General features: G+C 39.2%; 1 protein-coding gene across 1 annotated transcript in view; it reads left to right on the top strand.

The window, feature by feature from the left end:
* The first annotated feature begins 1802 nt into the window (after nt 1-1802).
* HBS1L (HBS1 like translational GTPase) overlaps nt 1803-22579 on the top strand; it is a 44918-nt gene continuing 24141 nt past the window's right edge. Inside the window, exons 1-5 of the mRNA XM_072410225.1 lie at nt 1803-1980; nt 3316-3381; nt 9088-9222; nt 10303-10497; nt 11120-12405. Of these exons, the coding sequence (XP_072266326.1) occupies nt 1938-1980; nt 3316-3381; nt 9088-9222; nt 10303-10497; nt 11120-12405 (1725 nt within the window). The 5' untranslated portion in view covers nt 1803-1937. The remainder of the gene's footprint in view (nt 1981-3315; nt 3382-9087; nt 9223-10302; nt 10498-11119; nt 12406-22579) is intronic.

Below are 22579 nucleotides of genomic sequence, written 5' to 3'. Positions count from 1 at the left end.
CTATTATATTTGTGCTGTATGTGGTTATTTTACATTTAAATTGAGAAGCACATGCTGCCTTATTATGTTGTTGCATCATTTCCTGTTAAAGCGAAAAAATAAAGTGAAAAATAAAGTGAAAAATAAAAAAATCATACTTACCTTTAATTCTGCAGATCCCTCAATTGCGCTGGAGCTTTCTTCAATTGGGTCCCACGCTGTCCTAGAAGTCTACTTCCTCCCGGCACAGAGAAAGCGCTGGGCACCACCATCCTTAGCCTTCTTTTTCCTTCTGGATGGCATAGCCCGCTGTAAAAGGATAAAAAAAGAGTGCCAATCTCACTGTGCATGCATGAGATCGGCATGTCTTTCCCCTCAGTGAAGGACAATGCCAGAGATCGGGGATATGCAGAAAGAGCAGCCAAGAGCCTCCTGTAACACATGTATCCAGGGAGGCTCTGCGCTTCTATTCAGTCTTGATTGCCTCCCTATAGCTCTGAAGTGCACACTTACATCAAGAGCACCCTGTATGATGTAAATGTGCACTTCGGAGTTATAGAGAGGCATTCAAGACTGCTTATCTCAAGGTAATGCTGAGAATGGTGGGGTCTATATAGAGGAAGACTATAGAGAGGAAGTAAAGGTGAGTAAAACAAAACAACATAATGCCCAGGGTTGGGCTAAAAAACACCTCTCATCACAATAGGGCCTTGTGTTTGCTTAAAGCAGAATCTAAACTTCATATAAAAGGTTTTTTTTTTAATTTCGAGTTCCAAATTATTTTTTTTAATTTTAATCAAACGGCCCTCGTTCAACCCGTTTACTTCACTATGCTCCCGTTGGTGGATTTTAAAAAAAATATTTTTCCCCATTGACGTCACCCGATCTCGTGCCTGCGCAGTGTGAGATCAGGTGACGCAGGAAGAAGAACTCGGAAGAAGAGAGATGTCAGTGCCTGGCTGGGCAAAAGACAGATACCGGGACTATGCAAGACCTAAATGAAGAAACCTCCTGACCGGTAGACTGATCTGCGGGATAAATGGTAAGTGCGTATTTTGGGGTTAGTTCCGCTTTCATGTGGGTTTCTCACTAGCATAAAAGAGTATAGGAATAAAAAACAGGTTATTTCAGACCTGTGATGGGCCATAACCTGTAGGGAGTTCTACTTGGACTCAACCACACTCCATCTCTCCCATTTAATTTTCAGTAAAAAAAATATTATAGGTGGAAAACTGTCGATTCTTCCTTGAACCTAGCCCAGTTGGTCCCGTGCCGCCGTTCTCATTGCTCTGGCGCGGAGTGGACAAGCAGGCGCTGCCATATTGTGGGTTCTTCAATCATCACCTGATGTGAGATCGGGCTACGTGTTTTTCTGATAATGTAAAAAAAAATAAGTGCCTAGAGATCGCTGTGGCAGTAAAGATGGAAAGTGCTTGCTCCCTTAAAATTAAAAAACAATGTTTTATGAAAGGGTTAGCCACCTCTTTATATAAAATAAAACAATGGTGATATGTGTGCTGTAACAAATATAAATTACATCTTTAGAGCTCTAATACACTTGCACACACGGTTTCCTGTATGCCTTTTGCCTTTGTGATATTACACACGTAATGATTACTTTGTATCGCTTAATAAAACTAATTGAAAAAAAAAGCTTGTTTTTTTTTTTTGCTAGGCTATGTCCTCACTAACCGTTCAGGCGGATGTACATTGGAATACAGCGAGGTTTGGTCTTCGGAAAGATGGCCTCCGCCTTAACACATGTACGTCTTCGAGAGACAAGTCTTGGAGCACGTGTTACTGTGTTATGGGTCTCTAGCGGCCGGTCCGCTTGGTGCGACACAGCGGGGGATGGTGACGTTGGGTTGCGGAGTCTTGGCGCCGGTGTAGTTTTGCTTGGGGGAGATGAGGTGCAGGTGGTAAAGACTAAAGCGAGAGGGGACACGTGACAGTATACCATGGCTCGGCACCGGAACGTACGCGGCTACAACTATGATGAGGGTGAGGAGATGAACTCGTGGCCCTTAAGGGGGCGGGGTGGTGTGGAGGCCTTCCTGTAGTGTGAGGACATATGGAAGAGCTGTCAGTGTGTACACAGGACTATGTATACACAGAGCCAGCTGTATGCTGCAGAGGAAGCTGCTGACACCATGAACATTCCCTTAATGTTTACTTGTTATATTCTACTTACCACCAGGGGGTGCTGAGTGGAGGTGGGGTGCTGTGGGGCTTTTTAGAGTTAAAGAGGCCCTGTCATAGCAATAAAGTGTAACACTTTGCCAGGGGTAGATGATGGTGCCCATTCTCACAGAAAATCAACACTTCTGGGACTTCAGGGCAGCCACCATCTCCCCCTCCCCGGTCACAGATTCTGCTCTCGGAGCTGTATAGTCAGCTGTGCCCATTGTGTACTATTCACACACCTCTGCTGGGGATTAGATTTTTCACTGATTAGTTTATGGGGTTCATAGACTACAGATCACCTTTATCTCTCAGGGTAAGGGAATGCTAACAAAACATGACCACTCACGGCATAATGATCAGGGTTTTCCATTCCCTGAACCCTCCCTCCATCACATTCTTCATACTGAGATTAGCCAAAAAGAACATAAAGTAAATGGTAAAAGTCAATGTTTTCATGGAGCACCCAACCAATCTCCCATGATACAAGTGCCTAAGGTCATGGGGGGGGGGTCTGAGGTGGACAGCCCCCCCAATGCCACCACAGGTTAATAAATGAATGATCAATCAGAAACAACTGGAAGGAGGGCACAGCGAGTGCTGCTCACTCTCTTACCAAACAAAATGTTCTGTACATCACTTTAATAGGGTAATATCTGCATTGGTAATGATGTCTGGTGTGTACAAATTAGATTATTATCTTTTACAGCTATTGAGGAATATAATGAATACAATGTGTCCGCTTTACTATGTGCATGGAATTCAGTCCCTCTATAGCCGAGTGTTCAGACATGGCATCCTCCAGTGTGACGCACAGATTGTCAGAGATGCCAGGCTGAGTGCCTTCCAAAGCTCGGTGGATCGCAATGGTTTATGCTGCATACAGCAAGCAGTGTTACTTCTAGAAATCCGGGTGGAATGGTGAAAAATAGGGGAGCCCTGCAAGGGAAGTTATGGGTGAAGTGGGGAGGGGGAAGATATGCTACGAAAGATTATATGTGTGTAAAGAGAGAGAAAGGTTCCTTGAAGTACTGTAAAATATACATTTATTTAGTCACATTAGTTCTGATTACACACGTTTATTGTAGATTTTCTTTAATGTGTCATTGATTGATTTAAACATTTTATATTTTAAATCTTTATTTTTTTTTTCAGATTTTGAGGATGATGATATGTATGGACAGTCTGTCGAAGATGACTATTGTATTTCACCAGCCACAGGTTTGTTTTCCAATAAACACTGATGGAGGTGTTTAATGCTTCTGGAAGCTTACTTTGCATAACAAGGCTTCCAGGAATGTTTTCAGACAAAAAAACACTTGCAATTGCAAGTGTACAGGCTTTATAGGTGTTTGTTCTGACTTTTTAAACCCAAAAGGTATGTTTTTTCTGTTCAGCAAATGATACCCTAGCTTTAAAAATGCCTATGAAAGCCTATAAAAGCTCGCTGAAGCTATTATATGCAGTTCAATACAAGTCTATGGAGATGTTTGAATGGCCGAATGTCCCTTGATGCTTCTGAACCATTGTAAAATCCTGCACAAAAAACATTCTTTTTTTCATTTACACTATTTTTTACAAGGCTTTTGCAAGCATTTACATGATGTAAAAAAGCCTACAGAAGCCTGAAAAATTTAGGTCCAAGCATTCCTTAAATGTATTTGTTATCAAAAAGCACACTGCATGGCTATATGCCTACAAATGATATATTGTATAAAGCAGTGGTCGCCAACCTTATCCCGACCCCGCTCGGGGGTGCACTGACCAGAGCTGCGGACCCCCAAAATTTTCTCCGCAGACGACCGGTTGGCGACCGCTGTTATAAAGCACCTATTTACCCACTACCCAGCCATAAAACAAAAATTGCATAAATGTTTCATAGCTTAGAGCTGGTAGGAAACATAGTGAGTTCTCTCCCTCATTAGAGACTACAGGTAAAGTGTTTTATTTAGACAGACTATATATATATATATATATATATATATATATATATGTTAATTGGCTAGTTGGATGAGCTGCATACTAGTTTGTGTCTTAGGCTGGTACATCTCCGTATGACATATGAGCTGGTGGGGGAAACTGGTGCTAGATCCAACATACCAGATGAATGGTTACAGTGGTTGGACACACTGAATCTTTGGGGTTTTAATATCTAGGACTCGAGAGATTGGTACCATTTTTTTGTTTATTTATTTTTTTAACCATGTTGTGTTTACATGTGAATGTGTCGTTTGCCAGAGTCTTTTTAGTTGATATGCATCATGGGAAAATTGACCCAATTTGTACTACACGTGTCACTTTCAGGTTTATTGTATAGGTCAGGTGGTGTTGATCCATTGTTTGCATTATATGAATATGAAGCTAAACTATAAGTATTTACAAATACCATAGGGGGTAAAACATTATTTTATTGAAAATATTATCTAGTATTTATATAGTGCTGACATATTAGGCAGATCTTTACAAACTCCATAGTCATGACATTTGCCATTAAATTTATTACCACGTTTAGAGGTCTTTCAAGTTATTTATTGATTTATAGGATTAAATATTAGATAAAATTTCAGCCCTCATTTTGTACTGTAAACGTAATTGTAAGTGATGGAAAATCCAAAACTGGAAAGTTTCACCTGATCAAGAGGTCAACTTTTATCTTCAAGCAGGGATAAATGTACAAGTATAAACTATTTAAGATTTGAAACTTTTATTACTTGAAATTTTCCTCTTATTTCTTGTTGTGCCTTTAGGACAGGAGATAAAGGTAAATCTTCTCAGCAGGACACAGCTGATAGGTGGTGTCTTTACCTCTCCTTATTCTATCTAACAGTCAAGAGTCGTTTTGTCTGCACAAAGACTTTAATAAATTATGGCCAAGCTCGGCATTTTAAGGTTATTGCCATTTTTTGTTACTAAAACAGTTGCTACAATGTTGTGTTCAGTGAATGGAATAAACACTGCACCTAATTGAATTGTTTCTTCTCTTTAACATATCACATCAGTTGATGTAGATTTTCAGATAAACTGTTTTTCTTTCTTCTCCTTTCCTTCCTTGATTTATGATGAAATAGTCCAGATTTATGCCTGAAATATATTGTACATGCTTGCTATTATTTCCTCAACTCAGGTAATTTCCCAAGCGCTCCAGGCACTTAGTTTTCACCTTTCCCAGAGTGACAGGCAGCATATATGTTCTTTGGAAGTGTTCTCTTAGGCAGGTGTTTGGAAACATTTTGGCTGTGTTAAAATGAACATTGATTGAAGTTTTCTATATAGGGGCTCAGGCAAGACAAAGAAAGAAATCCTTCAATTATAAAACATTAGCTAGGATTTTAGCTGCCAGGCACTTGTTATTCTTTTATATACCTCACATTTCATCTATTTACATTTTGTTAATGTATACCCTTGAGTATGAAAAGTTTAGATTAACTTATTTGACCCAATAAAAAAAGCTTTGGTTGGAGCATTACTCCCCTCAACAAGAGCTGCATGCTGACACTTGTCTGGATTAAATCCTTGACGTTTAGCATGCACTTGTAGAAGATGTTCTGTCACTTGGCTTTCTTAGCTGTGTGTGTACAACTGTCCTCAAACAAGAGGTCATTGTTGTAGTTTAGGAACATATGTAAACATTTCTCACTTTATATTTTCTAAGTAAATGCTGGAAGTTTTGTTTTATGGCCACTGGTTATTTATTTCCTTGCAGCATTGGGTCTGTCTATTAATGTTTCAATCCAAGGTTATCCTAGTGCATCTTTCATGAAAGCATTTATTTGTAGACCCGGATGTTTGTACTCTGATCCCTACCCACCAACATTGCTGGAATTTGGATCATTTTAATTGTTTTTTGTTTTTCAATAGGTTTAGTGAGGTTCTAGTGAGACAACCTCCAGTGCAGCATTTATTTTAGGATGAAGTGTAGTACATACAGATTGTATTCTGCCAAAAATGCAGGTGCTGATGTACATTGACAAATTACTGACCAAATGGATGTATCTCAAAATCATTTTAGCAGTTCCAGTGTGCATTGTCACCAACATTTAGAAATGTGTATAGCAGGATTGTGGAGGAGGATTTGTTACTCCATGCTAGGCACGGGTGGACATAGAGAGGTGCAAAGTGCTCCAGACCCAGCAGCCCCAAAGCAGTTTTGCACAGGAGCCCGCTGTTGTCTGTGTCTTCCGCTAATAGTAGAAAATTGTTCTTCTCATAGGTATATAGTGATACTTTGGGTAACGAGTGACTCTAACAATTTTTTCGGCTAACAAAGATTTTTTCTGCTGTGTTTCGGCCTCGCCTAACGAATGCATAGTGGATGCACGATAACAAATTACAGCCACGTTGAGCTAAATTTTCATTTCGGCTAACGAGTGTGATTCCGAGAACAAATGATCTTCGTTAGCCAAGATATCACAGTATCTTGCTCCCATCTTTTTCCCCTTCTGGAATAATACAGTTTTTTTTGGAACATTGTAGTTATTGTAGTTTAGTAACCATAATCTATTAACAGTACAGCTAAGCTGATGACCTGACACCATCCTTCTGCTAGAAAAGATATTCAAAAGTAGGAGCACTGTCCGCCATCTATGTGGCCAGCTTGGTTGAGTTATCTTCCTTTGATGCTCACTGTAGTAATTTTCTGTGAAATAAATAAGCGTATTGTGTGTGAAACTAATTGTGCTGCTTAGAAAGGGTGTCTGGATTACAAGAGTGATTGCTCAGAATTACAAATCCCCCTGGCAAGTAAAAATGTTTCTATAAATGCTTATCTGGGCTTGCATGGAGTTCCTTTTGTATCTAATGGTATCTAGTCAGCAGATAGTGATGCAATAGCTTTAAAAACAACTAGAAATTGTAGAAGAAAAAAGTAATAATACATGAAGAAATTACTTCTATAATAGACTAATCAGTTTTGAAAATAATTGAATTAAGATATCCACAAATAATTTTTCTTGAACACTTGCGAGGCTGTGTAAGTACATGATGAAAAGTTTGATGAAAAGTTATACTTCATTTATCTTGTCCTGTGCTGTCAGTCCCTCCATCTTTATGTTTATTTCATTAAGCAAGTTGTTCCATTTCACTAAGATTAGAGCTGATTTAGTGTTGAGGTTCTGTGTGTGATTGACAGCTATAGGGGTATCTAATAATCTGTGGTTTACACTGAAAATAAGTCCTGGCGGAAGAACATATTTTGATGGTCCTCTGACCGCTAAGAGACACTTTATTACAAAAGTTTTAAAGACTTTGTCAAAGGGCCTTTTCAGTAGATGTTTCAATCACATATATGGATGTTCTTATTTATGGTTTCATTGCCTAGTAATGATGAGGTATAAGTAGTAGAATTTAGGGCATATACACTATATTTGTTAGTATATTATTTGTTGCTCACCTTTTGAAAAACTAGTGCCATTTTATGTGTTAAAGATTTATATCATTACTTGTGGGAAAGCTTTTTTTTTCTAATACTCTTTCTTGACTTTCTCAATGTTTTTAATGTGGGGAAGCCTTAAATTAACTTTCAGGTCCTCAGAGAACCCCTGCTAAAATTACTATATTCACAGCTCACAGTACATTAGCCTGTTGGTCTTAGAGAATAATATCAACCTTAAAGAGAGCCAAAATGAATATTGATGTCACTAAAACTAACCTGAAAAGCACACATTGCTCAGGGAACCCCAATAATCTCTGCTGGAACCCTGGTTGAGAATCATTATTCTATACTTTTTCTTACATGTACAATCATATACAGTTGACATTCAAAAATCCGGCAACCTCTGGACCTGAGGAGTGAGGATTTTTGAAAGTTATGCTTACTTCCACACACAGGGCAGCTTTCCCCTCGCAGCACCCACGGACATCTGGCACAGTTCCGGAGAGCAGGCAGCAGGGACATCTCAACGTGTATTTAGTTTAGCAAGCAAGACTTAACAGCTTTTTCTGCAGAACAGCGCCATGAAAACATTAGTGGCCAAACAGTGTACTTTATTGAAAATGCGCTCTGAAATTCATGCCAGAAAACTGAAAGAACCGGATTATTGATGGCCGGATTTTCGATTGTCAACTATATTGTAATTAAGTACTCCTCATGAAAACTGTTGACTACTTGAACAAGCAAACATTAATTCTTTATTTCAAACAGTGTTTACAGAAGAAGGAAACACAAGGAAAATCATTTCAACTAGAAAACAAATCAATAGAAATAACGATTGCCTCTTTTATTGGAAATTACTTCTCAAAACATGTTTAGGTCCATGCACATTTTTTTTCTACTTCCATTTGTGCGCTTCAAATGGATCTTTCAGAAGAACATTAAATGAAATAAATACACAAATTAGGGTCATATTGTTCTTGTAATGCTATAGTTCACACTACACAGCCACAAAGAGTGTCCTGTTGCTTTCTGGTTTATCTGTACTGCTACCGAGTAACCTTACTACACATTGGTTAGTAGTGTTAAGAAATAATCATCAAGTAAGAAGGCTTAAATAGAGATACTTAAGGAAACTACGGTACATCATTGACCAAAGGAAACAGGTTTGCCAGCCGTGTAAGTAATACTAGATTGGCTCAACAAAATTACAGATTGTGTGGCCAGTAAATCAATTTACATATATGCAGTCATGAGAAAAAGAAAGTACACCCTTTTTTCTGTTGTACGGTTTCAGGACTTGCTAAAAAAAAGTCTTTTTTTTTTTTAGTGTGTCTTAAAATAAGGTAAATACAACCATTGTAATAATTGTTTATTTAAAAAAGTTAAAATGCAGAAGATGTGTGTGAAAATTCATCTCCAGTTAGCCTAATCTGCTGTAATTTGTGTTTTAATACTAACATTTACTATATATGAAATGCTCTTTTATATTTTCGTTTGACATTGATCATCTTGTTATTATCTGCATAAGTAAGCCTACTCTTTTTTTTTTATTGTAGCTGCTCAGTTCATATATTCCAAGCGTGACAGACACTCAAGCTTTACTGAACCTCTGGAAGAGGAGGAGGAGTATGAAGATGAAGAACTTGAAAAACCAAAAGCTTCAAATATTGCTTTGAGTTCGTTTGATCAAGGTAAGATTACAGTGTTCAACCTAGAATTTTTTTTAAAGCCGGGTGGAAAGAAATAGTAGGACGGTCGCACCCCTGTATTGTGACCCAACCCTTCAGTAAGCACCAAAAAACAACCAGGTGGTTACTAAAAAGTGTCGGGTGGTGCGCCCAGCTAAAAGGATATTACTTGGGTATTATCCTAAATATATAAACTGCTGCACTGCTTGGTTGCAACACTGTAATGCAAACCCTAGGTGTATGCCACATACTAATGATCTGCCTGGTCATACAAACTGCTGCCCATCAGCCTAATTTGCCAGGAAAATCCAGCATTCTGGCTTACCTTGCGTGTGCCAGAATGGCATGTGTTTAAGTCATCCTGACATGGCCACTCAATATGACCGAAGATCTGGAAGTGGAAAAATAGAAGGAAGATGTTGATGCCGAAACATGGGTGGATAAGTCAGCTTTTTCTGCAATCAGGCAGGTTTTAACTGCAGAGGACAAGCAATGACCCTTCTACAATAAACCATACTTAATAGCCTGATTGCTGTCTTATACTGTCCTATACTTTGAAAAAAGCTATGCATGCAGGGATGCTGGGATACCTGGCATTTCCCAGCTTCCTCTGCAGCTGCCAGGACTGACTGAACGTGTGGGAGTTACAATATCCTGGAACAGCCCATCAAGATGCACCTGAGGAAGTCCTGAAGTCCACTCATAACCATATAATAGTCTACTGTTAAATACATCAGGATTTATAGCATTACATATTCTATTGTTATTAATGAACAGGATTTATATAGCACCAACATAATAAATATATGTATAACCCTTTTTGTTGTGGAAGTAGATGTTACCCCTAGTAGATACCTTAGCAAGGATAGTGATAGTGGCTTTGTAGTGCATAGTACTGTGGTGTCTGTAAGTGATAATATCTGATATGCTCAGAAATAATGCTCATAAAAAAATAGTGTGCATGTAACCAAGAATTCTGATGCTTGGTGCCATCTGTAATAAATTTCGAGGACCTGTTTAAGTGTTTTTTATTTTTGAAAATCCTTAAGTTTTATATGAATAATGTCATTTTTGTATGTCTAGCTCGCCTATACTCATGCCTGGAGTCCATGAGGGAAGTCCTGGGAGAGTCTGTTTCAGAACAAGCTATGATCGACGCAGCATTAAAATGTCAGTTTGATGTCCCAAAGGCCCTTGATCTAGTGTTCAAACAGGATTGCAACACAAGCGCCAAGCCTATAAGCCAAGATCTGCACTCTACTGGGAAACCAGCAAAAGGTAGCTTTTGAATTTATTTTTTTGTTAATCATGTCTTGTCTTTGTGACGAAGTAATTATATATCCGAAGTTAGATACGGGTAACACATGTAGACTGTCAGGAATTTAAACTATTCTAAACTTTTATTTAAAACTAGAAAAAGTTTGGCATTAGATGTACTTTCTAATTCTTTTTTTCTTTTTACTTGTTCTCAAATGAAGGGAGAAAATTGGCTTTGGTGTATTGGCTCACTAATTTGTAAAGGGAACTTGGCAGTACACCATACTCTAACCTGACCCTTAATCATAATTCCTTCTGACCCTAGCTAACGCAACATGTAAACATCCAATCATCTGAAATATTGGGCTTATACCTAACATATGGGACTGTACAGGTTTTGGCACAGGTAGAAGTTTGCCACTGAACCTGAAACACCTGTATTGTATGTGTTGTTATGTAGCATAAAGATATACATAAACTTTTTTTTTCTTTAATTAATGACATCACTGATCTCATTGTGATATTTGGCAAATAAATGCCTTTCTGTGTTCTTTTTCCCGTCTTCCCTGTGCTGTTGAATTTGTGCCTGGACCGATTGTTTTATTCTTTTTGTCATGAAAAATTTTGGCCATCGTAAGGTAAGAAGCCATTTATTTTTCTAAACACAGTTTATCCAGTGACCGCCTTTTATGTTCTCCTGCTCAGCACAATTCACAGTATCTTGCTACAAGGAAAAGACAACCTACTGACCTGACTGACAATGGAAAGGAAAATCTAATTTCTGACTTTCCACCTTGCCTGTCTTTATCTGCCCTGATAAATGAAAGTTCACATGCAAACCCTAGTAGTTTAAAACCCGCTGCTTTGACTGAAATGAGTCTGTCTGATTTACTTTCATATTCAAACATCTCAGAAAGTTCAGATCTGCCAACAACTAAAGCTCTTGAAATATCCACAACCTCTAATCTTACTGCCCATATTCCAAATTTAAAGGAATTGCAGCTAGACTTTTTAAAAAGTGGATCTGCCAAGGGTTCAGATCAAACAGATCCTGTAAACTGTGACACTTTGGGTGCCTTGAGCAGTTTGCAAGCATCCTCTCTTCCTAAACACCTCATAGCAGAAAATCATGTCTTAAATGAACCAATTAATTTGTTCGGCAGTCTTAGTTCAGTTTTACATTCTGAGGATAGTATGTCCTCTGATGGAGAAAATTTGTCTGTGCCTAAATTTGGAAGTCCATCACTGGCAGATCTGATTCTGGAGCATAAAGAGAGGAATTCCCTCCAAGACCTTACTATTGAAACTCCACAGAGGAATCCCAGTGTAGAATTGCACACTGGCTCCCTTTTACCTTTTTCTCAGTTTTCAGATCTGTCATTAAATGATGTTCCATACTTGACAACATCCTTGTCATCACTATCTGTTAATCAGCCGGATGCTGTTGCAGAGCCACATATTTCCCTGTCTGATCTAATTGCTGAGTCTAAGAAGCCCATTCCTGAGGACCCCAATGTGTTTCCTATGTCCTTGACTGAAACTGATACAAATATTGATCTCCGCTTTCTCATTGGCGAACCCAATGACACTTATCCCCAAATTATAAATGCAAAGTCAGTATCTTCAGAACCTCTAGAATCAAAACATTCAATTTACAGATCTCCTTACTCTCAAAAAGTTTCTAAGATTCATAAAAAAAAGACCCACTGGGTAAAGACTTTAAAAGCCAGACCCTCTGCATTTGCATTATGTTTGTGTTATAAATACATTCCAAAACCACGCAAGAACACTGTCTTAAAGACTCTTCAGGACCAGGAATGTAACTCATCAGCCATGATTAGTGACACGGGTCACCCAGCACTGATCCCTTTTGATTTTCAAACCCCTTCCCCTGATGACTTTGTGAAAGAGAGCCAGAAAAAAGCTTTTGCCAGATAAAGCAAGCAGTTTCTTTCTAAACTGTTTTCCTACTTTCTTTACTCTTGTGATCCATTTTTACAATGTGCACTTCTGATTTTATGTACAGTTTTTCCTGAAAAGAAGGCATATATCTACGTACCTGTACCAGAAAGTATTTTTATTTTTGTATGTCATCCTTTTCAGCAGGGATTTTAAGTGCTACTTTTAAATATTCAACATGTATCGGTTGCCGGATCAATAGATGGTGCTTTATGGTATTTTGGACATAGTGATAGAAAATAATATCTACTGACAAAACTCTGCTGCACAAGCATATTTTTCCTGAGCTTTTTTTTCCACAAATGAGTTTTTATTTACACCAGCAGTTTTACTGATGCAGAATTTGGTAACCATATGCTTGTCTTCCAATTTCAGTATGGATGTTTACTTTTTACGGAATGGTCATATTTGTTTGAAATAAAATATTTTTAATATAAAAGCGCATTTTTAAGAAAAGGTTATTAGCATTTTAACAGTTTGCATGTCTCACACTTGATACCCTTTTTAATAGGATTTGCTGTACATAAACAATTTGGCATTTTTTTTGTGCAATTAGAATTGCTTTGATTCAGGGTATGGTCTTTTGGAAGTATTAACTTTCCTTCTAAACAGATATAGCCTATTAGAATAGCTATATTGTGTGTTAAAGGTAAACTCAAGGCAAATGAAAAAATACACTCTTTAAATGCATATTGGAGATTAACTTACATGCCAAAGTTGTATTATTCTAGTCCAGCTAAACCATACAGGAAGGTCACTTCTATGCTCCAGCCTTTCCTTGCACAGTGAAGGAGAGCAGCACACGACTTATCAGCACATGTGCATGGGGCAGACCTGACTGGCACCTAGTGCTGTCCCTGTCTCTTACAGTCTTAGTGATAAAAGTATAGTAAAATACCCTATATTTGTTATTAAATAATGAATTGGAATTTAATAAATAATGAATTGAAATAATGAAACACCAGTTTTGCCAATATGCCTGGATGTAGCTTTAATTTACATATTTCTGTAAAGTTTAAGTGAGTGATTATTCCTGGGCATGCAGATATGTGGAATATTTGATGATTTTGATCTACATATAGGGAGGTACATAACATGTACGTCAGATAAGAATATCTCTGGGTGCTGTATTATACAAATCTTGGCTTCAACTAGGAGATCACACATAATGTGAACATCTGCACAATAGTGCAGCCCCCCCCCCCCCGGTGCTCCAGTGCAACACAGAAGTTAATTGGCCATTTAAGGAGAAATTAAACATAAATTGTAAAAACAATTGTAAGTGGGCAAGTTTATTGCAGAAGAGACAGGTAATCTCTCTTCTCCAATAACAGTCAGCTTTCCTTCTTGATCACAAGTTTTTTTTACTATGGTGCTCTTCTAGGTTTAGATTGTTAGCAGGAATGTTATAACTTCCAGGGGTATGCCGGGATACCTGACAAGGTACATTGAGCCCCTTCAGAATGGGATTCCAATAAATCTGCCTACAACTTTTTTTCATTCTTAATTTTAGTTCCGCTTCCTCCATAAATATAGGTGGAATGCTGGAATAAGCAAATGTGTTTGCTTTCTATGGCCTTCTGTAAGACTATGCAGAATGGCAAGTCATTTACCAGCACCCCTATAGTTTTCTGATGATGATGTCACTGCTACATTTAAATGGTAACCTCTGGGTGTGCAAAGCCTTTTTTTTTTTGCAGAGTTTTAGCTTTAAAAATATCTTGATCTAAAGATAGCTATTTCTACCTGTCAGTAGATATGGTCCTCTGGCAATAAATGCTATGTTTATTTATGGTACCATTCTTTTTATCCCCCTACATGTGCACTTGTACTTAAATTATATATTTATGCTTTGTAGGTATTCTCTAAAGGATGTGGCTTCTCTATGTTTTGTTAGCAGTGAGAAGTTCACTTTTTATATACTATCACACCTACTCTGGAAAGTCTGTGACACTCCAGCTTTCATGTGAACATGCATAAACATTCTAAGTAGCCTATGTAGCTCTAGGTTAAAGTATCAACAAAACCTCAACAGATAAATATCTGTATGCGTTGCAGCAGCTTTAGTGTTCTTTCCAGACCTGTTAACTGTTGTTTTGTGTACACATCAGTGAATGTATTTCTACAAATAGACCATAAGCAATCTGGCCATCTGACCTTCACTAGATTTTACCTTACACATAATTACCCCATGAAACACTGTAGATCATGCACCAGGCAGTAAACATGAATGTGCTGATCTGTATATAATGTGTTTCAATTTGAGTATTGGGTAAGGACTGATGAGATGAATATAGCAGTGGTGTCTGTGCAAACAAATGATTGACACCAGCCATTGATTAATAATGAAAGTAAGTGTTAAATGTATGTCATTTCTTGTCTTCTACTACTCCGCTGTAAGTGTGAATATAGCACAGCGTATAGCATTTCATCTTTGCAGTAATGGTTCTGCATACATGAAGCTTGTATGATGACCAACTGCTATGGTTTTTAGTTCCATTTATAACTTGTTGGAAATTAATTTACTTTTACTAAGTATATGGGCAAACATTTTGCTTAGCTGTGGATTATCAGGGTTAGAACACCTGTTCAGATATGAAAACCTTAATATTATCCATGTGTTAGGGGGATAAAGAATGCTGTAGACAAGCCATGGCTAAGCAATCCTATCTTTCCTGAAAGGCGATTGCAAATATGGTGGGTTTAGCCTGCAAAAAAGTTGGTAGGAATTATCAAAAAAATAGTTTTGATAATCATCAGAAACCACAGCAAACTTTTCTAAATTAGTTTTTCGAGCAGATTTCAGATCTGTTCTTCCCTAACGTGTACAGTTCCTGAGTTATGAGTACTATTATAGTTAACATTGTATATGTATGTATTTTCTACTAAAATGTAAGCACCATTCAAGTGAATGTTAATACAGTACTGAAAACCCTTGGAGTTTGATTTACCCATGGCCTTTACAAGGTTCTTCATCAAGCTTAACTTGATATGGAGAGGTGGCAGAAATATTTTATGCGGATCAACAAGAGGCAGAAACTTGACACTGCTTGTTCTGGCCTTATAGGTATCTCTTGGTAGCCATATCTTTGAGCAACAAAGTAACAACATAACAAAGTAATACATCTCAGTGGCTTTCTTTTGGCAATGAAAAAGACCTTGCTGCCCATAGGAGGACTGTTGGCGTGCGACCTAGGAGGATAGACTTCTTTATTATCAGCACTGCTGCACTACAGACTTTTTTTCTACTTTTTCCTTAATTCAAAGCTGTTCAAGCAAAACATATGTCAGCGCTTTAAGAGCTGATTTCTCTCGCAGCTAAGTGACTGATAAACTTGACTTGTAAAATATTGTTAGTAATGCCAGTGTAATGTTTACATCATATCTAAAGATGCATAATAGTGAATAGGATGTTTGGAACAAAGCAAAAGAGCTAACTTTTTAGGTTGTTGCTCCTATCGTGTTCCTACAATCGTCTGGTCAGTTCTGGCTATTTAACTGTTGTCTGCTGTCAATGTCTTTGTTACTTGCCTTTCCTTGTGCCATGAGTCCTTACTGCCGTGTGGTAACAAGACTAATCTTGGACCTAGAAGGGGCAGTTGCACTAAAACTGGCGACCCAAGCTATTATATTAACTCTCTTCTGATGTCAGCACATTATTTCTCCTTGTTGGTGATGATGTTTGTAGTCTGGTATCATGTTTTCTCATTGCTATGGGATATTCCTCAGGTTCCATTTTTCCCGATATTTTCACAGCTGTAATGCGCTTCATGTCCTAGGGTTACAAAGTGTCCAAAGTGTCAGAATCTCTATTATATAGGAGGGTGTTCAGTAGTTCAGAGGTGGACTGGGTAGGGTTGCAGGGAGCAGCAAATTTCTGGTAAGTTCAACAGACCTTTTTTTGCAGATATAATACATTTCTTTCCCAGTTTTATTTACTAGATCTAAAGGGAGTAAGTAAGAAAAGTTTGGTTATATATATAAATAGTTCAAATTTTACTAGATCACAGAGAAAAATAACTTTACATTGATGTGTGCACATCTTGTGTCTACTTTCTAAGAAGAACTTTAGCACCACCTTCTGGTCACTTTAATTACTAGAAGGTTTTTGTTTTTCAATTGTTTTGTGAATGTCCTGGGTTTAAAAAGAATTTTGTTCCCCCTAATTTACTGAAACAGTTGACTAGTACACACTTCCGAAGGTAATATAAGCCCTCTTATCAGAAATAGCTTCTTATATTTATTTTGCATAATGCAAGGTGTGTAGACATTGGGTCTGATTTATTAAAGCTCGGTGATCTGACTGCAAGTGAGGAATAAGGTATGTGGGCTTAGGTCAGCACTTAGGAATAAGGTATGCAGAAATGCTTGGAGTGAAGGAGACAGTGATAGGCATTGTGTTTGAGTGAGGAGGTTGGTGAAGTCAGGTGACTGGCTCTGTGCTTTGTGGAGAAGAGCTACTTGCAGAAAGGGACTGCTTATTACCACAGTAAATGGTAATGTAAAAGCAATTGGAGAGGGTGAAGCTGTCATGCATATTAGAGGATCCTGTTAGAGGTAGTACCATGTTCAGATTTGCAGTGCGGTTGCGCTGTGGTTACAGCTTCCACAGTTTCTGTGGCAGCTCAAAAAAAAAAAAATGAATGGGGTGGCAGTGAGCAGTCCATTACTACTCACTACCACCCATTGTCCAATGTTCCATTATTAAGAGCTGGCACTGTGATGTGATAGACTGAGCAGCAAGGTGCCAGTTGCTAGGATCTGTGCGGGATTGCTTGATGCCACAGCACCAGCCCTATGAAATTTGAGGTGGTTGTTACGTTGATCTTACTGCATATCTATTTTGGTTATTTTTTATTGTGCTTTACCTTTTATTCCTTTACCTTGTATAGTTCTTAAATCAAATTTTCCTGCCCATCTGCACATATGTTTGCCCTTACACTGGTACCCGGGATCTTTTCCACTCCCTTTTTATTGAGAATTTGTTTTTAGTACACATGCAAGTTACGACTTCATTCATTCCTTTGTGTGTACCATCTTCTTTTCTGGTAATTAGAAATGAATTCCTTAGTCTTGTGGAAAGTTTCAACTTGGGTGCTCCTACATTTTTGCTTGTCTTTAATGAACCTTTCCAAACAATGCATTTTATAAATTGTGGAAATATTTTTAGAACATGCAAACATATTGATGTTAACTATTTTGTTCCTTGTCTTTAAATCTTCTGTTTTAGGACACCTGTAATCTAAATTGGTTTAGGTTTTCATTATTTACCCTTTCTGGACATTTGTGAATTTTCTCTTTAAAGGGCTCTACAGTTAACTTCACTTTCCTCGTAGGTGGCCTTGTTTTTCAGCTTGTGAATTTCTGTTTTACTTTTGTTAAAACTTTCTTCTTTGAAAACTTGACATTTTCTTTGAAGTTTCAAGCCAACATGTTTTGTGTATGATGTACAGGCAGACTGAAACCTTGATTGCTTATAAATGTTCATAGGCACTAGGAAAACCCCATTCGCATTTAACATTATTCCCTATTTCTCGACAACAAAATGTTGAATGTCTTAAATCATAATGGTCACTAGTGCAAATTCAATTTCTCTATGTCAAAGAACATGGTACTTTTCATGAGTCAGGGCAGTAAAGTAAGACCTACCTCCAGTGTGTTGTGAAAATATCAAAGTTCTGTACAGCCCATTCCCCAAGTGGGGATGTGTGTTAGCAGTATTAGAAACTGTCCCTTGGAGTCTCCATATGGTCACTGTAATTATCCAACGTGTGAAATTTGCTAGTTTATCAATTTGTCATTTAAAAAAAAAAAAACCCTAAAAGATTCCTTCATTTTACATGCCGTTTTCAACTGTTGTGCACTCTCTAACAACATTTTTCCCTGACAAGGAACTAACTCCAAATACAGATAGAACGCAGTATAGATGAATTTGATGGTGTAATATAAAATCGGGTCTATCATTTTATTACACCAATAAATGTATTTTGTAATTGCACACAGTGCAAGTACTTGAATTTGAGTAAGCATTAGCTTCCTGTTTTCTCTGTACTATAGGGCTGTAGAGGTAGACATAGTATTATTTACAGTGTAGATCAGTGGTCGCCAACCTTTTTTGGCTCCGCGGACCACTAAAATCTCCGGCCCCTGACCGCGCATACGCGGGGAGCTGAGTGTCAATCAAAGGGGGGAAAAACCACCCCCACAGTAACGGTATTGTGATGTAGCCCCGCCCACTCTCCCTTTGCAGATCTGAGCCTGCAATGGCAGAGTGGGCGGGTTATGATCAGGGACACAGCCCGCCCACTTTCCTAAGCCTGGGACTTCTACGGGAATGTGTACTGCGGCTCTGGCCGCCAGACCCCCAAAATTTTCTCATGGACCACCAGTTGGTGGCCACTGGTGTGGATGATAGTGGGTACCATAAACACAAACATACTTTATGGACATTGAAATTGATTGAATGAGTACAGTGAGGACCTCGCTTTTATAAGCTAACAATTTAGAAGGAAGTGGGGTTGAAGACAGAAAAAAAACTGGCAAAAAATGAACCGAGAAGGCAGACAGAGTCACAAACAACAAAATATTAGACATATCAAAACAAAACATCCCTAGGTCTTAACCCATGTTCACATTTGATTTATAAAACTGCTCTTCCCAAACTTAAGTAAGATCCTATTTTTTTTTTTCCCCTAAGACCAGAAAAGAAAAAAGTGGCATGGGTTCCCTCTGGTTAGGAAACCAGGTCATTCGATAGGCTTGGGGCGTTCCTGGATAGTAAATAGGGCAGCAAGCTTGTGTGCCCCCTCTCTTATCCATAAAACGTCCTCTGGAATCTAGTTTTCCAAAAGGAAATGGGCCCCTACCTCAGTTGCCGCTGTCTTTACACAAGTTCTGTCACGTATAACAGGGAGGGGAGGGTAACAGAAAGGTGTATTAACTACTAGGCCTCAAATGACTAGGGAAAAGGGAATGGTCACCCCTTGCAGACACCCTAATCTAGCCCTAACTCCTAACCGTATGAGCATCCCCTGATGGTGGGAATACTCATACACAGGAACCTAGGCCCTACTAGCCCTGTATAGCCCTGGCAGTAGTGTCTGGCTTGAGACTGCTGGTTCCTTCCTACAAAACACCAAAAGTAAAGCAACTTATCTTATAGCAGATATGAACAGGAACACAGGATGGCTCAACACTCCAGCTATTCACAATCCAGCAGTGAATATCAACCGCACAGCATGAAGTGTGAGGCCAGACTAAATGGAGGAGCAGTAATGACCACCAGCTGCAGCTGATACAAGGGGAGTGGTCATTACAAACAACAACACAGAAACAAGTGAAAACAAAGAGGCTGTCAGATAATCTCACATGCAGCTTGTCTGACAGATCCTCAAACTTCTGTCACGGAAGGGACCGTGACAAGTTCCTCCTGTACACAAGAACGACCAAGCTGAAGGAGGAAATGTGGGGTGCTGAGATCAGCATTGTTGATTCTTTTGAAAACTAACAGTGTTTCACGACCGTTTTAACATGGGGAAACCCTTGAAATAACTTTCAGGTCCTCAGGGAACCCCTGCTATAATTACTATATTCACAACTCGCAGTACATTAATGTGGTCAGTGGGATGAATGTCCCTTACATTGTTCACCAGTGGGAAGATGTCATCCTTACAGATAGTCATAAAGATCATTGGTGTCAGGTAAACTGATCTAAGTCAAAAATTGCTCCGTGCTTGAGGAACCCGTAGCAAACTCTGGAGGAACCCTGGGGTTCTGTGGAAGCCTGGTTGAGAAACACTGCTTTATGGGGTATTGGCACCATCTAGTGGCAGATGGGGGATTTATACGTAAGTGTGCTAGGACAGTGTGACTGTTCCTAGAAACTAGTACTGTCCTGGCGAAAACAGGACAGTTGGGAGCTAGGGCATGCTAATTTTTCTGGATTCTACAAATGTTACAGATGTAAATTGGAGTACTGACTCTGACTCTTCAGTTCTAATTTGGAACTGAAGCATACAAATATTGGGAGTGCTGACAGGTTTAAGTTGTATTGAGTATGTACAAATCGATAATTCTAATCCAGGGTTTTGTGTGTGTGTGTGTGTGTGTGTGGGGGGGGGGTTGGGAGTCAGCTGATCAGCACTGTAAATACAGTCCGTATTTTTTTTATCCCCCATATAGAGGTTCTTGGTCACCTGACAGCCAACACTCTGGTTCACTCATTATCCCTCTGCTACCAGTATGTGGGTGGGCTGCTTGTATTCATTTGCAAGCACTGAATCTTCACTTGATGACAACGTCTTGATGTAAAGATTAAAGGTTGCTTGGGACAGGTGTGGTTGGAAGGATTCATCCTGGAAATATATCTAGTCCATGCACACCAGTATAGGTATATGTAAAATTCCAATGCCCAGTTATATGTTGACGTTCTTTAATTTTAATTTTCTTTAAATTTAAGGACTGGTGGTTAGAATCATTTGTCCTCCCCCCTAGTGAGAGCCTGTGTGAGATAGAACTTTCCAGCCAGCAGAAAACTACCCTCGATTTCATTCACAAAAAATGTGCATAATTTATAGTGGGTTTTACTAAGTGGGAGGAACATGGGCATCCTGTCTTCTAAATCAGGTGGTACTCCTCATATGCTTTTTTCCCGAATAGTCATGAGCTGAAATGAACACTCGCTATAATTAAGAAATGGACGTTGAAAAATTATCATTAGTTGATATTTCTAAATCCTAAAGATATCATATAAAAAGTGTCTGGTCTGAATAATGTCAGAGAGATATCCATAACCTTGACCACAACCTATTTTCAAACTGCCTTAAGTCCCTAACTTTACCCTCTCTAAAATCACATCTCCAGATAAAGCTGCCACTCGGTTCAACCAAGCTCTTTCTCTGTCTTTGGATAAAGTTGCTCCTGCCACCTTCCGCTCCCCCCTTCCTGCTAATCCCCGTCCCTGGCACAACAATCACACCCAACAGCTACAAAAGACCGTTCGTGCAGCTGGGCGCAAGTGGAGAAAATCTGGCCCCAGCGCTGACTTCATGGACTACAAATAAAAAGCAAAGCTATAAAACTTTAACACTGAACTCCCTGTCACCAAGCAAAATTATCTCTCCGCTTCCAACCCACGCAGCCTCTTTTCAACAATTGACTCCCTCCTAAACCCCAGACCTGCTCTGCCCAAGACATTACCACCTTCTTTGGAGATAAAATTGACAAAATCAGACATGATGTCTCTGCTCACCAGGCCACTCCAACCATATCCACCCCTTCCACCAGTAAATCATCACTGGACTCCCTCAGGCCAGTTACTGTGGATGAAGTTTCCTCTCTTCTCTCATCTCCATTTACTACTTGTCGGCTTGTCCCAATTCCCTCAGATCTACTCCGTGCCCATTCCCCTACCCTGGCCCCTCCCCAACCAAAACCATTCAACCTCTCCCTTTCTACTGGTATCTACCCCTCCGCTTTCAAACATGCCTTTATTCTCCCTAACCTGAAGAAACCCTCACTAGACCTCTCCATACCTTCAAGCTACCATCCTATCTCCCCTCTCCCATATGTTTTCAAACTTTTTGAGCGCCTTGTCCACAAATGACTCACCGATTACCTGAGCACCAACACTCTCCTTTAGCCTCTCCAGTCTGGTTTTCAAGCTGCCGATTCCACCGAAACATTGCTTACTAAGGTGACCAGTGACCTCATGAGAGCTATGTCTTGAGGCAACTTTTCCGTCCTCCTTCTCCTTGATCCTCTGCTTTTGACACTGTTGATCACCCCTTCTAATACAAATCATGCGCTCCATTGGTATCAGTGACACTGCTCTCTCTTGGTTTGCTTCCTATCTGTCTGACCGCTCCTTTCAATTTTCTTTCAATGTTATTTCCTCCTCTCCTACTCTCTTACCTGTCGGGGTTTCCCAAGGGTCAGCCCTTGGACCGGGCCTCTTTTCTCTGTACACCTCCTCTCTCGGTAATCTCATATCCTCCTTACAGTTCCATCTGTGTGCTGATGACGCTCAATTCTATCTGTCTCCCTCAGTCCTGGATAAGGTCTCTTGCTGCCTGTCAGCCATCCCATTATGGATGTTTGACCGATTCCTGAAACTCAACCTGGATCAAACTCATAATCCCCCCCC

This window comes from Pyxicephalus adspersus, chromosome 4 (genome assembly GCF_032062135.1).
Source record: "Pyxicephalus adspersus chromosome 4, UCB_Pads_2.0, whole genome shotgun sequence".
Lineage (NCBI taxonomy): Eukaryota > Metazoa > Chordata > Amphibia > Anura > Pyxicephalidae > Pyxicephalus > Pyxicephalus adspersus.
This window is presented reverse-complemented; position numbering and strand designations above follow the sequence as displayed.